General features: G+C 53.0%; 1 protein-coding gene across 5 annotated transcripts in view; it reads right to left on the bottom strand.

Annotated features, from left to right (window-relative positions):
- IGDCC4 (immunoglobulin superfamily DCC subclass member 4) overlaps positions 1-14,426 on the bottom strand; it is a 38,351-nt gene extending 23,925 nt beyond the window's left edge. For 4 of the 5 annotated variants that reach the window (XM_032864689.1, XM_032864691.1, XM_032864690.1 and 1 more), the window contains exons 1-3: positions 14,325-14,426; positions 4,384-4,728; positions 3,636-3,777 (exon numbers count right to left, since the gene is read on the bottom strand). In XM_032864689.1, coding sequence (XP_032720580.1) covers positions 3,636-3,777; positions 4,384-4,728; positions 14,325-14,394 — 557 coding nt within the window. In that variant the 5' untranslated portion in view covers positions 14,395-14,426. Of the gene's footprint in view, positions 1-3,635; positions 3,778-4,383; positions 4,729-4,925; positions 4,944-14,324 lie in introns of those variants that run through there. The other variant, XM_032864693.1, reaches the window with a different exon arrangement.
- Positions 14,427-14,500: the final 74 nt, after the last annotated feature.

Here is a 14,500-nt window from a genome sequence, read left to right as displayed (position 1 = left end):
ATCTTGGGGCCATGAGTTTGAGCCCCATCTTGGGTGTAGAGATTACTTTAAAAAAAAAAAAGGTACACAGTAGAAACTTCACAGCTGCTCTGAATTTCAGAAGGGCCAAGGCGCCCCCATCCTGAGCCCTTCATAGATCCACCTAGGGAAAAGGGCCACTGGCCAAGGGTCACATGAGGTTGACAGACACCCTGGGCCCTGGGAGATGCATAGGGCAGAAGACTACCTTAGGGAGCCTGAAGACTGAGGTCCATTGGTGCCACATTTTTAAAGTGTGAGTGAATGGTGATAACAAAAATGATTGCAAGTGGATCTAGGCACACATTTTTTATCCCAGCGGTTATGTATTTATTTTTATGGCTACCTTGTATTTATGGTAAGCGTTGCTGGTTTTCCATTTTACTGCAGTGAGATAATGTTCCTTTTCAGCATGTGTTAAAGTTACAGAAGAGAGCTGAGTTAAAGAAATGTATTAAGTAGGTGATTGAATAAATGGCCCAGGAATGGCCAAAATTATAAAGGGGGTTTGTGAGGGCCTAGGATGTGGGAAACATTGTGCTCATTGATTACTGGTTCCCATGGAAGGAAAATTATCCCCTATCATTAGACATTAGTGTAAGCAGCAGGGAATTGCCTCGGGCTCTAGTCCTCACCATCAGTTCTGAAAATACACACCCATACCTTGACAGTGTGTTTATTAACTGCACGTGCGCACGGTCCCCAAGAAGGCACACGGTCTCCAAACCACTGGGTTGAATTTATGAATAGCGTATTTGTACATGTCCTATATCTGGGCCTGTGTAAAAATACATACCTTGGGCATAATCAAGTTGCTATTTAAGACATTTTTTTATTTCCCCTACACAATGTGCTGGGACATGTGAGCCTGGCTTATTTATAGCTAAGGATCACTTTTCAGAGGACTTGGGGGCCAGCACTCTCAGAGCCCAGGAACTGGCAGCTCCAGACTTCTGGGAGAGGCCTGTGGCTTCGTAGAATGAAGCCTGAACTAGATGTAGGGAGATAACAGAGCCCTACTGTTTGCTGGGAAACTTTGGGGGAAGTAACGTGTCCACTCAGAGCCACAGTTGGCTGACCTCTGAGCCCATCTGTAGCGTCAACTTCTCCAGACCCTGCAGCTTCCCTACCCCAACCACCGAATCACAAGAGGCTTGTGTGTCATTCGTGCCAGGCCTCTGGCATCCCACACTCCATGTCCTAGCTGTGTGACCTGGGTCAAGTTACTTCTGTCTCTGATCCCCGGGTCTCTCACTTAACAATCCAGATAATCATATCTGCCATAACTATGTATGTAGACCTGGAAGGAGGTTCATGACGTGTGAAGTGAAAAAAAAAAAAAAAGTAGAAGTTGCTTTATAATCCCATTTATGTTTTAGAAAAAAGGTGATGGAGCAAAAAAAACCCATACAGGGGCACCTGGCTGGCTCAGTCGGTAGAGCAGGTGACTCTTGATCTAGGAGTCATGAGTCCCAGCTCCACACTAGAAGTTTACTTAAAACAAGTAAACAGGGGCACCTGGGTGGCTCAGTGGGTTAAGCCTCTGCCTTCAGCTCAGGCATGATCTCAGGGTCCTGGGATCTAAGCCCTGCATGGGGCTATCTGCTCAGCAGGGAGCCTGCTTCTCCCCCATCCACCCCCCCCACCCCGCCTGCCTCTCTGCCTACTTGTGATCTCTTTCTGTCAAATAAATAAGTAAAATCTTTTTTTAAAGAATGCCACAAACAAACAAACAAACAAAAAAACCCTGTGTGTACAACATAATCCAAATTTTAAAAGAGGGTATTTATAAACATACAGGGGAAAATTCCAGAGGACAGACATGAAAACTGACAGAGACTTTCTGTGGATGATGACTGTTTCTTCTGTTTTGCTTACATGAATGTGAAAAAGGCATCTTCCAGGAATATAAACTAAAAGTAAATAGAAGAAAATATGGAAATTAAGAAATACCTGCCTTGAAGGATAAAGGGAAGGATTAAATGAGAAAACATAGCTCACATTAACTGGGGCCTGTCATGCCTTTCAACAGGGGGCGACTTCTCGGCTCTCTCCTACTCTCTCTGGGGGATGCCAGGAGGGGGCTCTCCCTTGGTTCTCACACAGCAACTCCCAGACAGCAGCAAGGGGGCCACATTTGCAAGGCACAGAAGTTAAAAAGTCAGCGCTAGAAAGGCTGGGGCAGCACTTCCAAGGTCGCTCCCTAGAATGCTCATTCATGGGATGTTAACGGGGTTGCGGCAAAAGGGGCTGCGGGTCAGATGAATCTAGGAAGTGCTTGCTTCAACAAGTTTAACAGGCTTTCCATACAGGACTTCTCAGAGCCTTGTCAACACCAAGAAGGGGATTTTATAGGCATTTTTCCCTACGTTATTTGACCACAGAATACTTTTTCTCGAGAAGCACTTTTAGTGACTAATGTTTTCCAAAGAACAGTGATCTAATCCAACCCTTTCATTTTTTTTTTCTTTTCTTTTAATTTTATAGATGGGGGGAATGAAGCTGAGTGAGAGAGCCTCTGCGAGGGGCAACAGGCCAAGCAATCATCCAAATCAGCAGCTTGACCTGCTTCCTCCCTCACAACTGTTGCAGGGATATGCCCTGTGGCTTATCTACCCAGAAGTTTTCCCTACACCTTCCCCCCTACCTAGATGTGGGCACAAGTCAGAGGAGCTGGGACAGGTCAACACACTCAAGACAGATTAGTCTCAGGGCAGGGAGACCTGTAAACCAGTGTTTCTGAGCCCGTGGAGCCCTACCTGCACCAGGAGAGGACGAGAGCGGGTGAGGTGGTAACTACAGCTCGAGAGATGGAGGCAGAGGACCGGGCCGGGGAGAGGGTTCGGGGGAGGGGGTGCTGGGAAAGGCCTTGGAGCCACATCTCCAAAGATGTAAGAATCCAAGGGGTGACAACTGCGTGGTGAGACCAACTCCGAGTCCACAAAAGCAAACAAGGCTCGTGCTTTCTCGTGCTGCAGGTACATCTGGGCCTTCCCAGGAGGCCACAGTAAGGGTCAAGTCCTGGGTCTAGCTTCTGCTGCTCTTTGACCCCAGAAACTCTTCCCTGGGATCACTGCACCTACCCACTGCTTTATGGGGAGGGAGGAGGGTAAAACAGGAAGGACCTCCGTAACCCTGTATCAGATGCTGCACCCCACGGGTTGGCGTCAAGAGACAAGAGAGGTTCTGCTTCCAGGGTAGAGCTGCCAGAGGAACCCTGGCAGACAGAAAGCCTCCCAGCAGCCTCCATGCTCTGCTCTGAAGGAACAACAAACTTCCTGCCACTGACTCACCTGTGGCCTTGGACAATACAGAGCTTCTCTCTGGCCCTCAGTCTCCTCTTCAGTAAGGCAGATAAGCTCCAAAGGACCCTACCACTGCTCTCTACTTGAGCTCCGTAGCTTCGTGGGTGGCATTCTTTGCAGGGAACACAACTGCTTGCCCAGCTTCTCTTTGGGGCCTAAGTGAGTGAAGAGCCAGGCCACGGTTGGCTCCTAAGTCAGTTCGGGCAAATTGAGCTAATGTGGCTCTAAGAATCCTGGTTCCTGAGCACATGCCTGGGCTCTCTCTGGCCAGCCTACTGGGACCCTCTTCCCACTCCCCCACAGGATACTCACCGAGGCTCCTCTGGCACTGGGACCTGGTCCTTCTCCCAGGTGATGACGGGAGCTGGCAGCCCTTCAATGTGGCACTCAAACCGAGCAGTCCCATTCTCCTCCACCACCTGAGACTCCGGGTGCAGAGAGAAGCCTGCGAGTGCTGGGGGCGAGGGTGGCAAGACACAAGCAGGGACAGAGGAGGAGCACAGGAAAGGGGGGCGCACACAGTGAGACACACGTACACACACGCACACGGTGCATGCACGCACACACAGAAACATGGGCAGTCGGGGGACAGAAACACAAGCAGGGCAAATTCCAGCCAACAGAGACAATTGAAAAGGCAGCAGGGGGATAAGAAGCGGTGATTACTGGTCAGACGCTGGGTCAGAATGAATTGCAGCGCCCCACACCTAACGTCACCATGATGGTCAGACCACAGTAAGATGGACATTTCTCCCGGCCTAAAATGATTTCATGGTCATCTGTGCCTCTTGAGAACCCCCGAGGGGGTGTGCTCCTGTGCCCCACACTCTAACAAGCCTTTATGGCAGGCTTCCCGGGGGAGAAACACAAGGAGGAGGAAGAAGAGGAGAGGTGGGAAGAAGGTAGCCATACCAGGAAGGGTCCTGCTGAGCAGGATGAGAGGCATGGAAAGGGGAGTGGGCTCAAGGGACAGGCCTGTGTGCAAGGACTTAATGGGAATCCCACTTCCCACATCCCAGGCCTCCTGGGTCTCAGCTCAGCCCCCGAGGCAGGCACTTACTGGCGAGCTTGACCACCGCAGCCTGGCTGGCCACCACTCCCAGGGGGCCGTGGGCCAGGCAAGAGTAGCTGCCCTCAATGACCTCTGAGACCCCGGGGGCTGCCTCGTCACTGCCGTCGGGTGCAGGCGGCTGAGACAGCCGCAGGGAGCCATTGGGCAGCAGGCGCAGATGGTCGTGCTCAGGCAGGGCGCCTCCATCCTTGCTCCATGTGGTGCTGGTGGGGGGTCCAGCAGTCCCCAGACTACAGGCCAGCATTGCAGTTTGCCCTGGGCCCAGGATCACTTCCAGTGGCCCCGCACCACAGCTCAGCTCCACGGTTGTCTCCTGGGGCCACGGCAGCTCCCCTGCACAAAGAAGGCAGGTCCCAGGGCCATCAGTTTGTGTCCTCCCACCTCCCCCAGTCTCTAGATCCTGAGTCACCCACCCAGGGGCTGGGGCAACTCAAAGAATAACAGGTCTCATGGAGAGACCTGAGTCTAGATCCTGGCTCTGCCCTTCCCCACTGTGCTCTTGGGCAGTTGCCACTCTTCTCTGGGCTCACCTTCCCAGTTTCCTCATCCACCAAAAAGCACAGTGCCTTACAACGTTCCTTGTAACAGTCAAAAACGAGAAACAACCCAAGGGCTCATCACCTGGTGAATGGATAAATATCTCACTCAGCCATCAAAAGAAATGAAGTACTGATACTTGCTTCATGGAAGAACTTTAAAAACTTTACATTAAGTGAAAGAAGCCAGTCACAAAATGATACATATTCTATGATCTCATTCCTATGAAATGTCCAGAAGACGCAACTCCACAGAGACAGAAAGTAGGTTAATGGCTGCCAGGGGCTGGGGAGAGGGAAGAATGAGAAGCGAGGGACATGAGGTTTCTTTTTGGGGTGATAGGAATGTTCTGGAACAAAACCATGGTGATGGTTGTGCAACCTTGTGAGCATACACAAAACCACTGTTGTGTACACTGGTGAGTTCTGTGGTGTGTAAACTGTATCTCAGTTTAAAAGGACCCAGGAATTCCTTCCTTCTAGGGCTGTTGTGAGATGCAGGGTAGGAAAAGAGCACAGCACGTTGCCTGGCCTGGCACAGAATTGGCTTTCAGTAAGGTCCTCCTTTCCTGGAACCTTCCAGATCATCTTGACCACAATCGCTCAACCTACTATGTCCCGGTGGCAGGCATGGCTGAGCACTCCTTCCTACTGCTTGATTCCCCTAGGCCATGCAGCAAGCCAGAGCCTGTCTCCAGGGACCCCAGCAGGGCCTGCAGCTCCAAAGCTGCCACCAAGGGAAGAGTAAGGGGAAAATGGAGGAAGGTAATGTCATTCCAGGGTCAAGGCAAAAACACACAAAGGCCAATGCTTCTCATTTTAACCAACATGTTGACAAGGCCCAGTCGCCATTATTCACAGAGAAATGGTTGTTTCCCCAGTTGTGTTGACCAGAAGGTTGGCCTGCTGCCTTCCTGTCCCATACAAGCTCAATGGTCCGAGGTCCCTTCTCATCCTCTGACCTGACACTTTGCTTAAAGGTGGAATGGCACATCTGAGAGTGAACCCAAGACAAAGGTGAGTACAGTGGCACGTCCTTACTACAAGGCAGGTCTGGGCAGACAGCCTTGGGAGGGCATGCAGAAAGCCAAAGGGCTTGGGAATCAGGCAACCGCTCAGTTCTGGACCTGGCTCTGTCACAGTCCGGCTGAGTGGCCTTGGGCCAGTCACTTCTTCTGGACGTTAGTTTTACTCAAACATATCAGGTGATGTGTGAGATTCTATGCTGTTAGGATGATTCAGTGAATAGTCACACCTGGATATACCTCTAGATATACCTATTCCTGAGCAAACCTACAGAACACCATCTAGACACACATACAAACTGTAGACACAATCTTCCACACCTGAACACGCACACCCAAGTTTCTGCCACACTTGTCAAAACCCGGACATATCTGTGCCCACACTTAGAACCTTTGTCTGTCCCCAGGCTCTCTTCCCAGCACTCCTGGAGAGAAACAAGACTGAGCGGCAAAGAGAAGTCCCAGCTGGCCGAGATACGGAGGCCAGGGCCGAAGCCAGGCTCTGACACTACTTGCGAAGGATGGAGAGACCAAGGGGGCCCAAACTGGGCCTCTGCCTCTCCTAATTCATCGGGAAGGCTCTACTTGCCCCTCCCCCTGCTCGCCTGGGCTCAGCATTACTAATGGGTGCAGGGAGAAGGCAGGCCTTGTCCTCACCCAGTCTCCATTCTGATAGGGGAAACCAAACTGGCATTCATGTCACTCGGGGCTGTTGGTTGTGGTGGAAAGAGCATTAGACCTTGGGACAGAAGATCTAGTTTCCAATCTTGCTGCTCCACCTACCAGCTGTTTAACCTCTCTGGGCCTTAGTTTCTACATCTGTAAAATGAAGGCGACACTACCAAGCCTGTGAGGAGTAAACAAAATGATGGATGTCAGCGCCACCAACGGTGGGACGGGAGCTCATTCTTTAAAGGCACTTCAGAGGGCACCTGGGTGGCTCAGTTGGTTAAGTAACTGCCTTTGGCTCAGGTCATGATCCTGGAGTCCCAGGATCAAGTCCCACATCAGGCCCTCTGCTCATTAGCGAGCTCTGCCCCTCGCCCCTTTCATGCTCTCTCTCTCAAATAAATAAGAAATCTTAAAAAAAAAAATAATAATAAAGGCACTTCAGAAACTGTACAAGTGTTTGGGGTTTGGGTTTGTTGTTTTTTTTTTTTAATGAAAGATTTTTTTTTCTTTTTTTTCTTTTTTACTCTACCAATGCTAATTACTGTTCTAACAACCAGTCTCTTCTACCTCTGCGGCCCTCAATTCTAAGATTCAAACACAGGGTAGGGGGGAGGCAAGCCCGGGCTCTCAGCCCAGCGGCTTCCAATTGCCTGGTTCCAGCCGCTGAGCAGTCAGTTTGCACTTCAGGGGAGAAAAGCCCCACATGACACGAATCCCTGAGCCCTCCGGCGGCCTCCCCGCCCCCCACAGCACGTCCAGGGCCTGGAAAATCCCCTGCCGCGCTGAACAAACAATGTGAACAGTTGGAGCCCGAGCAGCTGCTGGGTATGTCAGCAGCCTGGGCTCTGGCGGGCAGAACGGCAGCCAGAGAGGCCGGCGGCTGGCTGCGGAGCCCAGAGGAGGCTCCGATTCCCTTCCTGAATATTCATGGATCAGCAGATGTCTGGCTTCCCCACCTCTGAGGAGCGCCCAACAAGGTAGCACAGGGAAACCAACAGGGATGTAGATGTGCAGAGAACCAGGGGTCCCCCTCGGAGAGGACCCTGGTGGTGGAAATGTCCTGGAAGCTGGGGATTCCTCACTGTATGTAAGTGGGGAAACTGAGGACCAGAAAGGGGTGGGGGTCTCCTCTCCCCGGGAGACAATGTGGGGAAACCATCCTTTGATCTTCTGGGGATAAATCCAGCACTGACGAGAAAGTTGCTCTAGAGTAAGAAAGAGGGTTCTCTCTGCCTCAGTGCCCAGCCCAACTTCTGTGCCCAGGACATGCCCTCCTCCCCGCCACGGCTCCCCCGCCCCCCAGGCTCAGCTCCAGTGCCAGCCCTCTGTGAGGCTGCCCCTGCCTGGCCACTCCCCCCTCCCAGGAAGCTTTATGTGTTTCCTATCACATACCCACTTGCAGGTCCCTTAGCCATCCCTCCTCTTGCCTAGATGGACAATAGGGTATGGGCGGTGGGGGGACAAGCCTTGGTCTGAAGTCAGGGTCCTCCTGGGTCATTTGCTATATGGCCTTGGGCCTGCAACTTTTCCTCTTTCAGCCTCAGTTTCCTCAGCCTGCAAAGGAGAAGTCTCCACTATTCTCATTTTTGCCAAAATTCTCCCAGCAGCAGAGGGGAACATAGGTAAGAGGCTTGCTGATGCCCCAAATGTTTTGATTTTTAAACCTTTGGCACATTTTGCATTCTTCTCCATTACAGAGCAATGTTTCCTTTAACGTAAATGTGGTTCCTACACCACCAGATCTTTTCGTAAAAGTGATGCTCTGAGGAGTGGACCTTGTTTGTCCTGTGGCTTCCCGGCCACCCCTTTCCTGCCACCCCCGGCCCACTGCCATGGCTGACCCCCAAAGCCCTTCCCACAAGCAGTTCTCAGCTGTCCCTCTCGGGACTGAGGACACAGTGGACTCTGGCTGCCCACCAGCTTTCTGCCTCGATGGGGACAATTCCTTCTCCTCAGGCTCCTTGGTGAGACCCTGTCAGAGACACAGAGCTTCTATGCTTGGGAGCCCTGAGGCCATCTCTCAATCTTTTCCTAACAGATTATTTTACCCACTTACAGGATAAATTAGATTTTATGAGGCCAATTAGAACCCAGACAGAGAGGAGATTTGCGGCTGAGCCCCAGGGCCCACTCAATGCTGTTTCGTGGGATTAGTGGGGCCTGGTGTGAGCCGGGGTCCCATTTTCCAGTAAACTCTCAGGAAAGGGGCCAGTGGGTTGGGGAGGGGAACCAAGCCTAGATGTCTCGGTTCATTAAGACAACAACTTGCCACAGACATCAATGCCTTGTCACTTCTGAATTTCAGAGCCCAACAGATTTACAACTTGTTTTCAGGGTACAGGCAGTTCTCCATGACCCCCATCACCACTCTCTTTTCCTAGGAGACCCAAGTCAGTGTCTTCCAGAAACTCCTCCCCCCACCCCCCACCTTGGCCACCTCCCTTACCACACGCTGATCCCCTCCCACCAACAGCTGGAAGGAGAGCTTGGGACAGTTGCCTGGGACACAGGGAAGGCTGTACAGTTCCCTTCATCTGTGCTCCTGAGAGGCCCAGCCTCAGTGGACTTGACAGCAAAGCCACACTCAGCTCCTGCCTACCTCCTGATCCCTGCGTGCCTCTGTCCCCACTGGACCAAACCACTTTCAGATCTCTGAGAGCTCACTGCTGTTCCATATGTTGATCCTGCTGCTCCCTCTCCCCACAGTAGCTATGCCATCCCAGGGTCTGATTGAGTTGCTTCTCCTTTTTCTGTCCCATAGGACCCAGGGCAACATGGCCACTGCAGTTATTACTTGAGGTTTTACACTTTCTTTTCTCCCCTATCAGGCAACAAACTCAGCATCATGTCCTAGTCAGATTTTTAAATCTCTAGTCCCAGAAACAGTGCCTGGTATACAGTAGGTGCTCAATAAATATTCTTTGAACACGTAAGTAGACACGTGGAGACACAGCCCCTTATGCTTTTCCAAGCCTCAATTTCCTTATCTGTAAAAATTACAGGAACTCCCTTAAGGGCTGGATGTGTTGGGAATAATACATGTGGAAACTGCCTATCTGGCAACTAGCAGACACTTGACGAAATGCTTAAAAAGCAGAGACAGAACAGCAAACTCACACTGAAAAAAACTCTGTACTTACACATTACCAGGACTAGGAATCTCACTACCTCACCTATTCTCCTGCCATATGGCTCATATGATTCAAAATAGCTTTCTTTTGTGCCCACCTTTCTCTCCCTGTATGCTCTGATCACTTGCTGGAACTTTGTCCTCCAAACTATGTGACAAGGTAATGAGCCTCTTATCAAACCATCCAGAAGTCTTAGCTCTGCACCAGCTCACATGCTCAGGTCTGCATCTGAAACAGAGGTTACTGAGCCTCTGCTTCTCTGACCTCAGTGACCCGAAAGCCCCTCAAATCCAGAGGGCGCAGCCTCAGCAGTGAGTAACTAACAGCCTACCTAGCCCAGAATACAAGGATTCTATTTCTCTGCATGTCAGGGCCAGAACATCATCTCTTGGATTTTCCTCCCAACCCCAGCTCCTAGCACCCTCCTCCTACCAGGCTAGGGCTGGCGTCCTCCTCCATCAAAGCTGCTCTTACTCCTCCTCCCCTCTCCCCATCCTCCAGGGAGCTGGGAGCCCCCCAAGCCCACCTGGCAATGACATCTGTTCAGCATCTGGAATTCTGTGTCAAGTCTGGTTGCTGTACCTCAGAAACCGTGGAGGCCGAACAGAAGGTAGAGGGTGGGGAGGAGCGGAGAAGGGTGAATTCCAGAGCCCAGACTCAGACACACCAACTGAGGGAAGTCAAGCCCAAAGCTGGTAACTTCTCATGTGAGGGGGAGGGGGTGCAGAGAGACCGAACTTGGGTATCTGTGTACCAAATCCAGGGAAGGTGTGGCTCCAGGAGCCAAGAGACTGGTTCCAGTCCCAGCTCAGTCCCTAGCCATACAACTTTGGGATGTCACTCAGTTTTCTCATCTGGAAAATGGGTTCATGCTAAAATTATTTCTAGGGAGTTGGGTGAGGGATGGGCTAAGTAGGTGATGGGCATTAAGGAGACACTTGGATGAGCACTGGGTGTTATATGTAACGTGACGAATCACTAAAGTCTACATCTGTAACCAATTTTACCACATACGTTAAGTAAGTAGAATTTAAGTAAAAACTTAAAATTAAAAAAAAAAATTTCTAAGTTCCCTTCAGTGCTGACATTGGATGACACTCTAATTGTGAGAGAGCTTAACTTGAAATAGGTACCTTTAGGAGTAAAGAAAGGAACTGGTAATTTACACACAACACATGATGAATTGGGCCATGAAACTACCTAAAAGTCAGATAACTTCTGGACAAAATTCACTGTTAAGAGAAACTTGTTTGACATGGTTCCTAACCTGGAGATAGAATCAGAGAGGGCCACACCAACTGAGGTGGGCCTCTGAGTCTCTGGGCCGAGAAAGAGATGGGGGTGAGAGGACTTTCCTGGTGAGGAGAAAGCAGCTGTCATGTTCTGTGAGCCTTCCTATGTAACAGACCTCTGGCACACCCCCCCAATTCTGATTCAGTGGAGGGGAGAGCCCCACATCTTGCACTGATAAAAACCAGCACTCAGCAGGGGTACCTGGGTGGCTCAGTGGGTTAAGCCTTGGCCTTTGGCTCAGGTCATGATCTCAGGGTCCTGGGATCAAGCCCCACATCAGGATCTCTGCTCAGCAGGGAGCCTGCTTCCCTCTCTCTCTCTGCCTGCCTCTCTACCTACTTGTGATCTCTCTCTCTCTCTGTCAAATAAGTAAAAATCTTAAAAAACAAAACAAAAAAACCCAGCACTCAGCATTCTACTACTACCCCCAGACAGGAGTCCCATTCCTATAAATCTCCCCAGTTCCCGGTCCCTGGCTGGAACAGTGTTGGGGGACACCAGCCCTGTATTCTGCCCAGTTCAGGTTGCTGAAGTGTCTATTATTCTGGACCTCCCCCTCCCTGCCCGCCTGCAAACTCAGTCTATCCTCAGATCCTACTGATTCTACTTCCTAAATACCTCTAGAAGCCAGCTACCCTGGCCACACTAACTGCCATGACGCTCGCTCGTTGCCCCCATCCTCTCTTCTGGAATACTGCAACAGCCTCCCAGGAAGCTGGAGCTTCCTGCCTCCAGCCCTGCCCACTGGCTGCAGTGAGCTGATTCAAAGCTGATCTTAAAACTTGCCAAGGGGGGCCGCCTGGGTGGCTCATTGGGTTTGGCCTCTGCCTTGGGCTGGGGTCATGGTCTCGGGGTCCTCGGGGTCCTGGCATTAAGTGCCATGTTGGACTCTCTGCTAGGCGGGAAGTCTGCTTCCCTTTCTCTCTCTGCCTGCCTCTTTGCCTACTTGTGATCTCTCTCTGTCAAAAAAATAAATAAAATCTTAAAAACAAACAAAAAACTTGCCAAGGGCTCACAGTGGTGGTGGCAGGGAGCTTTCAGGCAGAAACTTTGGTGGGGCTTATCAGGCCTTTCAGAAGCCCCTTCACCCTTCACTCTTGACACTCTATGGGCCCTGTCCTATCCAGCTCCAACCTCCCCCACTCTCACCCTGTGCTCTAAACTCCAGCCAGAGTTAGCTGCATTCACTGGTCTAAATGAAGTCACTTTGGAGCACCTATACATGCGGTTCACATGGGTCTCCTATAGGGCTAGCTGACCCTCTGCACTGAGCTCAATTATTCATCACTTCCTAAAGATGACTTTCCTGACCTTTCCAAACCCTCTGTCAGTCTCCCCCACACCACACTGCAAGCTCTGCGTTAGGGACAAGGTCTGCCTCCTTATTTACTATATTCCAGGCACCAGGCACATGCTAAGTCAAAAAGGGTGCTCAGTAAATATTTGTTGAATGATTGAATGAATGAATGACCTTGGTCCAGATCAGGATGGCTAGTCAGAACGCTATAGGACTGTCTCCAGGCCTGTTAAGCTTTGCACACTCAAAGGGTTTGGGAGACTGAGAGCGAGCAGCCTAGTTGCTTTGGCCATGCACACTGCTATCCAGGGAGCCCCAGCTCAGGGCCCTGCCCCTGCCTTGTGCACTCAAGAGCAGGGAGAGGCCAGATCTCAGAGGCAAACTGAGCCCCCTGCAGGAGGCCCCACCGGTATACTATAATGACAGAGAGTAGTTATTAGCCCTCATCCCACTAGGCTGGGTGACTCTGAGCCCATTCCTGGAGCTCCTGGAAGAGCGTTAAGAGGGTAGGCACAACTATTCCTTAATCCCCTGGGCTCCTGGGGGGCTGAGGCCTCTCCCTCACTTCCCCGCCCCCTTCACCTGACAATCCCTAGACTCGAGCCAGGGCTGGAGAGGGGCGTGTCTTTGTCCGGAGAAAAGGGGTCCGAGCATTTCCCGGCACTTTCCCACCCGCTGTTTGGGTTTCCTGGAGATGGGCCTGGGCCGGCCAGACGGAGGCTCCTTCCCCTCTCCGCCGTCCCTGCCTCTCTCCCACGTGGCCTGGCTGAGTCTCTCTGGAAAGCCGCAGCAGCTGGAGAGAAATCCCCCTCCCCACCCCCACCTCCAAGTCCCTCCCCGACTCGCCCCGGACACATCCTCAGCTCCCCCCTCGGCAGGGAAGGCAAGAACTAGGCGAACAAAGCGGGCAGCCCATCCCCCTCCCCAGCCCTGCCACCTACCTTCCCCAAGGGCCGTCCCCTAAACGCACACAGCACGGAAAGCGAGAGAGCTGGAGTGGAAGAAGGAGCCCTAGGCACAGAGCACTGGGATTCCGTCACCCCAGTCCCGGCCCTTTCTCCAGAGTGGATAACTCTCTTACCCCCATCCCAATCCGGCACTGAGGTGGGGGGCTGGAAGGAGGCCTTGCTGACCTGGGCAACGCTCTCCTGACCTGTCCCTGGTGGGTGGGGCGGGAATGACACGCGTCCCATCCCGAGAGCGAGTGTTGGACAAGTCCACGGAAGCAACTGGTTTCCTGCCCCCCTCCCCCAGCCCGCTCTGAGCCACGGGTTGGGGGAGCGACACTAACCACCCAACCCCCTGCCCCAACCAGCCCCAGGGACCACACCCACTGGGCAAAGTTGAGTGTTTTATCACCTCTACCCCCAGTCAATCCTGAATCGCCTGCCCAGTACCCCCCCAACCACGGGCAAGGACACTCCCCAAAAGCCAAGGCCAAATATTAGCTCAGACCCATAAACACAATTAACACTATCTCGACACAAATGGAGGTGCTGACACACACCCCCCAACACACCCCTCCTCTTTCACGCACTCAACCCAGGAACACGCGCGGGCAAGACAGAGCCCGCCCGGTGCAAGCCACCAACCCCGCAGCCACAGCCCCGCGATGCCACGCCGCGACCGTGACACGCACTGCGGACACGTACTCCCGCAGAAGCCCCCCGTCCCCACCCTCCGAGCGCGCGCGCACACACACTCACACACACTCACACTCCAGACTCCGCAAACCAAGGACACACACCCCCTGCGGCCAAGTCCGCGCCGCAGCAGCCCCCCCTCCCCACCCCCGGCCGCAGCTCGCAGACCCCCAAGCGCAGGCATCACGGGGACCGGCCGCCCTCGCCCCGCGGCCCCGCACTCGCTCGGGACCCGGGACGCACGCCAGCCCCGTAGCCCGGCGCAGCCTCGGGGCGCGGGCGCACCGACACGCCGCAGCCTCTCCCGCCACTGCCGCGGCGCCCGCCCTTACCGCGCGCGGCCAGCAGGCAGAAGGTCAGCGCCACGAGCCCACCGCCGCGGCCGGCGTCCCCCCGCGCCATGGGGCCCGGCTCGGGCCGCTGCCGCAGCCGCCGCCGCCGCCTCCCCGCGCCACGGCCGCCGCCGCCGGGGGAGGGCGCGCCGGGCGTCAGTGGCCCGGGGAGGCGC

This window comes from Lontra canadensis, unplaced genomic scaffold, assembly GCF_010015895.1.
Source record: "Lontra canadensis isolate GAN:19392208 unplaced genomic scaffold, GSC_riverotter_1.0 scaffold28, whole genome shotgun sequence".
In the NCBI taxonomy this organism is placed as follows: Eukaryota; Metazoa; Chordata; class Mammalia; order Carnivora; family Mustelidae; genus Lontra; species Lontra canadensis.
This window is presented reverse-complemented; position numbering and strand designations above follow the sequence as displayed.